The sequence below is a fragment of the Mesocricetus auratus genome, unplaced genomic scaffold (genome assembly GCF_017639785.1).
Source record: "Mesocricetus auratus isolate SY011 unplaced genomic scaffold, BCM_Maur_2.0 Super-Scaffold_100004, whole genome shotgun sequence".
NCBI lineage: Eukaryota > Metazoa > Chordata > Mammalia > Rodentia > Cricetidae > Mesocricetus > Mesocricetus auratus.
The window spans coordinates 78,180,565-78,187,987 of record NW_024429189.1 but is presented as its reverse complement, the minus strand read 5'-3'; the positions used below and the strand labels follow the sequence as shown (position 1 = coordinate 78,187,987).

Here is a 7,423-nt window from a genome sequence, read left to right as displayed (position 1 = left end):
AGAGAGGAGTGATGAGCAAATTGGCAAAGAATGGGCAGGCAAAACCAGCAGAGACAGCTGATCTGAAGAGGGGAGAGCTCTTGGACCCCAGACCAATAGCGGGGGAGGCCAGCATGGGACTGATCTGGACCCCCCCGAATGTGAGTGTCAGTGAGACGGCCTGGGCAACCTATGGGGCCCTGAGCAGTGGATCAGTGTCTATCCCTGGAATACAAACAGTCATCGTGTGCCCATAGCACAAAGAGGGATGCTCTCTCTCAGCCTGGACTCTTAGGGGAGTGCCTGGACCCTACCCTGAGTGAAATGACAGACTCTAGATATCCCCTATGTGGAAAGAATTGGCAATAGGGTGGGAGGCTGGGGGGGGATGGGGAGTGCGGGAGGAGGGGAGGGAGAGGGAACTTGGATTGACATGTAAAACAAGCTATTTAAAATTAAAATAAAAGTGATAAAAATTATATCGTCACATTCCAATTGTCATGTATGAAACTGTCTTTTCCTCTTGTGTCTTTATTAACAGAACTTCATCAGATTATGAAGAATTTGATGGCACAGATGGAAATCAGCTACCTTGTCTTTCTGTTTATGTTTCCTCAGATAGTACAAAAATAAATTTATCATTTCTCTTGTGACTGTGAGATTGTTCTTACGATTAAAAAGTTCTTAATGCAAGTGCTTACTTGCCAAGGTCATTGAAGAGGATATTTCAAACCTTTGAACACTCAAATTCCTCTTCAGTGGTAATGGCTACTCTTTTTCAGATTGTAGGCAGAATAGTGATATAAACCAGCCCTTCTCCTGTGCTTCTTTCTCCATCTTAGCAGGGTTTTATTTTAATTTAAAGTTGTTTAATCTTCAGGTATTCAATCTGCTTGTAATTCTGCCAGAAACAGCACCAAGGTCTTACCAAAGGACATAACATAGTTTTTTGAAATATAGTGTACATTCATAATGGATATTAGTATAATAGAGACACTAATTACTCAAAACATGGAAGATCATGAAGAATTGTTTTTATTAATAAGTATTTTGAAGCAATTTAAGTGTGTTTTTTCAATAGTTTATTTTAAATCATACATTTAATATCCAATCATTTTATTGTTATCAGTTCACAAAACATTACACTGCTTGGTTATTTTACTATTTCTGGTAACTGCTTTGCCTGTTTTGTTTTGGGTATTGTAGATAACTCAAGAAAGATCCAATGAATGAAGCAAATTACTCTGAAGTATCTGAGTTTATATTCCTGGGATTATCAATCCACAGAACCACACAATATTTCCTCTTTGCATTTTCTACAATATCCTATGCAACAATTTTTCTAGGAAATCTCTCAGTTGTGCTTACAGTTATCTTTGACCCTCATTTACGTTCACCCACGTACTTCCTTCTAGCTAATCTTTCATTTGTTGGCTTATGTTTTTCTACCTCAACTGTTCCTAAATTGATTTCTGATCTGTACTCCAGTCATAATACCATTTCATTCCAGGGATGTATCTTACAGATGTCTATCCTTCATGTGGTGGGGGGATGTGAGATGGTGTTACTGATAGCCATGGCCTGGGACAGATATGTGTCTATATGTAAGCCACTCTACCACTTGACCACCATGAGCCCACAGACATGCCTTGTGCTTCTGACTGGTGCCTGGATTATTGGTCTCATTCACTCAGTGGCTCAATTAGTTTTCGTTATCCATTTGCCCTTTTGTGGTTCTAATGTGATAGATGGCTTTTACTGTGACCTTCCTAGGTTTATCAAACTGACTTGCATAGACACCTACAAAATGGAGTTCTTGGTTACTGCTGACAGTGGATTAATTTCTGTCACTCCCTTCTTCTTATTGACTATCTCCTACATCTTCATACTGTTCACTGTATGGAAACAGTCCTTAGGCAGTTTGTCCAAGGCCCTGTCTACGCTTTCTGCTCACATTTTTGTAGTGGTTTTGTTTTTTGGACCATGCATCTTCGTGTACTTGTGGCCATTTCCTACTGTACCAGTGGATAAGTTTCTTGCCACTCTGGACATTTATACTCTAAGGAACAAAGACATGAAGGTTGCAATGAAGAAACTGAGTAAACAGTCCTGAGCAGAAAAAGTGTCTGCTAAATTCTTCACAAGAATATACAAACTGAGTACTGTATTATAAACACAAATGTTAAATTATCTCCTCTATTTTGACATGATTTATTATTCCTACTCCAACAGCTTGATAAACTGGAGTAATTTATTTCCAGTTGATAATGAAATGCTCTCATATTTTTTATTAGCTGTGTAATATTACATATTTATTGGTTGTTTTTGCTTATATATTGCATTTTGTTATTTATTGATTATATATTTAGTGGTTATTATGAAATACATGGTTTAGACTATTTAAAAAGCACTAGTGTAAATGAAAGTAACAAATTACCTACTATTTTCACCCCTAATAATTTCATCATTGCCTTCCTGACTTTTCTCGTATTATTTATTTTCTTTATTTCGTATTGTTATTTTGGGTAAGTTTAGTCAAAGCTGGCCTCAAACTCAAAATCCTCCTGGATCAGTCTCCTGAGCACTAGGATTAAAATGTGCACTGTTTTGTCTCGCTTGCTTTTCACTTTGTACGTGTGGTGAATGGTGAGACTATATTGTGGGGGTAAAGGTCAGCAGGGAGAGGGAAGAGATGTAAGGTAGACTCTTGTGGGAAACATGGGGTGACAGAGGGTGCAAAGAGAAGCAAGGAAGGCAGAAAGGATGTGCTTTAGAGGCATATTTGGAGAGATGAACTTATATAGTAGCTGGGGCGGGGGTTGTTGTGGCCGATGCTGCTGCTTCAAAATCTAGCAGCTCCCGAGGGGCGAGAGGAATGATGTTCAAAAGGGTATAGTGAAAATGGAAGCAGAAGCCATAGGAGCATAAGGTTGCATGAGTAAAGGAGGGAAAGAAGAGGGAAATTGGGAGAGGGGAGTAAGGAGTTAGAGCAGGAAGTGAGAGATGGAAGCTGAGAAGGGCACTGTCTACAGTGAGGGTGACATGGATATTTAATGAAAGTCAGGTTTGTTTTTCTGCAGAGAGATGGCCGGAAGTGGCCTCTACATGCACAGTGAACTAACTCTCTTAAACTCCAGGGATGTTACAGTTCAGGAGGCTTGCTCTTATGCATGCGCACACTAACGTTTACCAGTGTTGCCTGGCAACCTCGAGTCGATCAACTGTATCCGGGGGTGTCAGAAGCTATTTCCCCCACCCTACAAACTTGGTGGGGGACCTTGTGGGCATATCTGGGCATATGTTGACTTTCCATAGCCTGATACTGAGTTTGGGAATTAGTGGGTCTAGGGACAAGTCCTTGGGAAAATCTGAAGGGTCAGGGACAGGCAGGTGAGACCAGTAGCTTCAACCATGAAGAACTTAGTTCATGGAATTAAGGAAAAGACACCTATGGGTTTCTGCGATGTCCCACGAAAAAACTTGTTTGACTTTTTACATGATATGAAAAGTATTTCCGTCTCGAATGAACCCAGATACAAACCTCTCATAAAGATCCACCAGGCTGCAAGCGAGGGTGATGCTGAGAGACTGCAGAGAATGATAAGTCTTGGGAAACACAGTGTCCATGACAGAGACTGTAAGCAAAGGTAACAGGGCCTATGAGCTGGAGGAAGGGGCCTGCGTAGAGGATGTGAAATGGCCTCTATTATGTCCAAAGACAGGGTAGAGGAGCCAGGAGAAGGAGAGGGCCTCTCTGTGTTCAGTTTTCTTTGGCTCCTGAGCACTGTCTCATGACCTGCACACCAGCTGGAGATTCCTACTCCAGATTGTCCAATTCTGCCTACAAATTTAGATAAATCACAAATTTATCAAGTAATTTATTCATCACCGATAATATGAACACCTATTATGTAGCATTCATATTGTACTATTCTTTTTTTTTTTTTTTTTTTTTTTTGGTTTTTCGAGACAGGGTTTCTCTGTATTGTTTTGGAGGCTGTCGGTGCAGCCTGGCCTCGAACTCACAGAGATCCACCTGCCTCTGCCTCCCAAGTGTTGGGATTAAAGCCACCACCGCCCGCCCATATTGTACTATTCTTAAAACCTTTTTGCTTTGCCCCTTTTCTAAGCAAATTTAGACACTTACAATTTAGAATCCTTAAAATTTTTAATACTTAAACATATCAGGAAAAATATTATCATAAAATTGTATGTACTTGAAAGCTTGTTTACTGAGTAGAAGGAATAGTGATAATATTTAAACTGAGTCATCAAGTATAGGGAGCTATTCTAGATATTTTGCATTATTCCTATTGATGCAGCACCATGGTACTCTGTGAGTTAACTATTACTTTTGATCTTTGCTTTACTGATGAGAGAACTGATTCATAGAAAATCTAAGTAGTTTGTAACAAAGTAAATTACAATTAAATTGCATTGTAATTATTTAATAATAATTATAAAATAATAACTATTTAATTGATATTTAATTATTAATTATACAATAAATATAAGCATATAATTAATAATTAAAACCATGCTTTTCCTGCTTCTGGTTGGGGGTATTGCTCAGCGGCAGATTAATTTCTAAACATGAAAGAGGTCATGTGCTCAGTTCATAGCACCACAGAAAGGACCCCATCAAAACGTTGCCTCTTTACTAGTATAGTAAGTAGTACAAGCTAATAAATATTTCCATTTTTTCACAGACTTAAAAATTTGTTCAGAAGGTGAAAGAATCACATGCCATTCAGTGTTTAAGAATTATGTACCATTTAATATTTTACTATTACAGGCATAATTATTAACTTTAAGGTAGTGTTCTAGAATTTCATTTAAAATTCCTCTTTTCCATAGGACTGCTCTACATTATGCTTGTGCCTATGGCCAGGTAGAAGTAGTAAATTTTCTACTGAAAAATAATTGTGACGTTGATGCCATTGACATGAACTCTGTGACACCTCTGATGAAGGTATATATAGTTATCCAAATATATATATATATATATATATAATTATAAAATAAACTTACCCCATGAACATGTCACTACTTGGTGACATCTATGTGATGTTTCTATTGAATTTTTTTGAACAAGCAATCTGTTTCTTTGTATAATCCCTAGGCTGTACAAAACTGGACGTATGAATGTGTGTGCACATTGTTGAAGCATGGTGCTGATCCAAACCATATGGACAAAGATGGCAACACTTCTCTTCACTATGCAGTGTCTGAAGGCAACCAGATTCTGGCTAAATGCTTGCTTAAATATAGTGCAGACATGGAACAAAAGAACAAGGTGCAGTTCATGGAACTGTAGTTCCCAAGTAATCTGAAATATGTGTGTGTGTGTGTGTGTGTGTGTGTGTGTGTATTAATGGTAATACATGTAGGATTAGCTTTGCATGTTAGAAATTCAAGAATTCCTTGAATGAAAATACTTTGAAATAGCTTAATTGTTTAAAAATATGATTTCAAATAGGGATACTTTGAAAGAAGGGTTAGAGTGTAGTGCTTTCCTCCATCTCATGAAGGCTAGTATTTGTGAAAACTCCATGTTTGCTATACTTATTCAAGGTGAAGCTTTTATTTTTATCATTTTTTTCACCTAAATCTGTATCAGAATTCTGTGAGGTAACACAATTGAAGAGAAAAACTTCCCTTGCTAGAGAAACTGTTTCAAAACTATAGTGAAACAAAAGATTTTGTGACAAATGTTGATATCAGGGCTCTTAACAAATAACATCAAATGATATGTTTCTCTGTGTTAATACTGAATCAATGAATACAGAACTAGAACATGGTCAGAAGGCTTACCTGGAAATTAGGCAATTGAAGAAATTTTGAAGAATTATTACTATTTTCAACTTATTATGTTAATGAACATTTTTCATTTATTTTGATCACATTCTTTTCCATTCCCCAATTCCTCATAGATCTCCAACTCTCTCTCTCTCTCTCTCTCTCTCTCTCTCTCTCTCTCTCTCTCTCTCTCTCTCTCTCTCTCTCACACACACACACACACACACAGACACACAAAGCCACCAACAAAAACCAAAAATCAAAACTAACAGAATTATTTTAGTTTGATATTATGTGCATTGCTACTGTGTTTTCTGTTTGAGGTGTAGTCAGTCTTAGTTTTCTGAAGTTACTGAGTTACAAATATGCCTGTAGTTCAATCTGAGGAGCACTCTGAGGACAGGTAGTGGTTATGTGGTAGTTATATGAAAAAGCAGAGGAACAATCAAAGAATTTACTGGCATATTTTCCTTTTTGTTTAAGAAATGACTACCACTTAGGTTAAAACCTAACTTCTATTCTCAAATCTAGGATGCCTGGATTGGGAGGAGATGGAGATGGAATTTCCATTTTTGCATATAAGTGAAATGTGATCCTGGCTGCTTACTCCCTGTCTTCTCCCATTAAGGGGAATTATGTCTTTAGTGACTAAGTTCTTTCTATTTTCAGTGATATGTACAAATGGTGAGGTAACTAGCCATGCGTATTAGCAATGAGGCAGCTTCCTAGTAGAGGTTTCTATGCAGAGTTTGAAACTTTAAATCTGATTAGTCATGGGCAAAGGCATTTACGAAATTATTTTCTTGAAATTTTTGAAACAGTTCCTAGATAGATATTGAATACATGGGTGCTAGATTGCAAAATCATAAGGAACTCTAGAAGAGCTAGTTTGATCTCAATAATATTATCCATACTTTCCTGTTTTACTATTTTTATGTTTGGGAAGAAAATATAGTAACAATGGTGGTGATTAGCTTATGGAATTTCTTTGCTTAAATTACGTTATCCTCTGATTTCTAAAAGTGTGTTTGGTTTCCCTATGAATTTATGTTCACCTTTGTACATAAACAATACATACAGTAAATTAATAAATGTAATGTAAAAAGAAGATTAAAACCAAATTGCCCTTTGGCATATTTTGCTATTCAGTGTCTATACAGGTGGCCATGTGTGGCACCTCATTTTAAAGAATATAAAATACAGCTATTTCACACCCAAACCTGTTGCTACTATGTGTTTGAGGATGTAGCTATTGATGCACAGATATAGCATCCACCCTCAAGAAAGTTTTAGAGGAGCTGAGAGTAATCACATGACTCATATACTAAATGCTATGGTAGAGGGAAATATTTGTAGAGCAAACACAGTTTTGAAACCATCTTTGGAAGGCAGTATGTGTGCTTCTTCTGTCACTTATGGGTAGATAAAGGGCTTTTCAATGAGAAGGACTGTAGTGGACAGCAAGGTGTAGAGAGCAACCTGCCCCGCCATCCACTTGGGCCCTGCCACAATTGCAGTTCCCAAATAACACACAAGACACTGCATTAATTATGAAGCTGTTGGCCGGTTGTTTGTTTCTTACTGGCTAGCTCTGACTTAAGTATTTAACCCATCTAAGTATTTCTCTTACCGGAGAGAGGGTCCG

General features: G+C 37.6%; 2 protein-coding genes across 2 annotated transcripts in view; both read left to right on the top strand.

Annotated features, from left to right (window-relative positions):
• Nucleotides 1-1,204: 1,204 nt before the first annotated feature.
• Nucleotides 1,205-2,092, top strand: LOC101834673 (olfactory receptor 4F15-like). The gene has a single exon (XM_005064536.1). It carries the CDS (start codon nucleotides 1,205-1,207, stop codon nucleotides 2,090-2,092), a length of 888 nt encoding a protein of 295 aa, XP_005064593.1.
• A 1,298-nt stretch (nucleotides 2,093-3,390) lies between these two features.
• Nucleotides 3,391-7,423, top strand: part of LOC121140287 — a 167,515-nt gene continuing 163,482 nt past the window's right edge. The window contains exons 1-3 of the mRNA XM_040744980.1: nucleotides 3,391-3,626; nucleotides 4,837-4,951; nucleotides 5,102-5,275. Of these exons, the coding sequence (XP_040600914.1) occupies nucleotides 3,391-3,626; nucleotides 4,837-4,951; nucleotides 5,102-5,275 (525 nt within the window). The remainder of the gene's footprint in view (nucleotides 3,627-4,836; nucleotides 4,952-5,101; nucleotides 5,276-7,423) is intronic.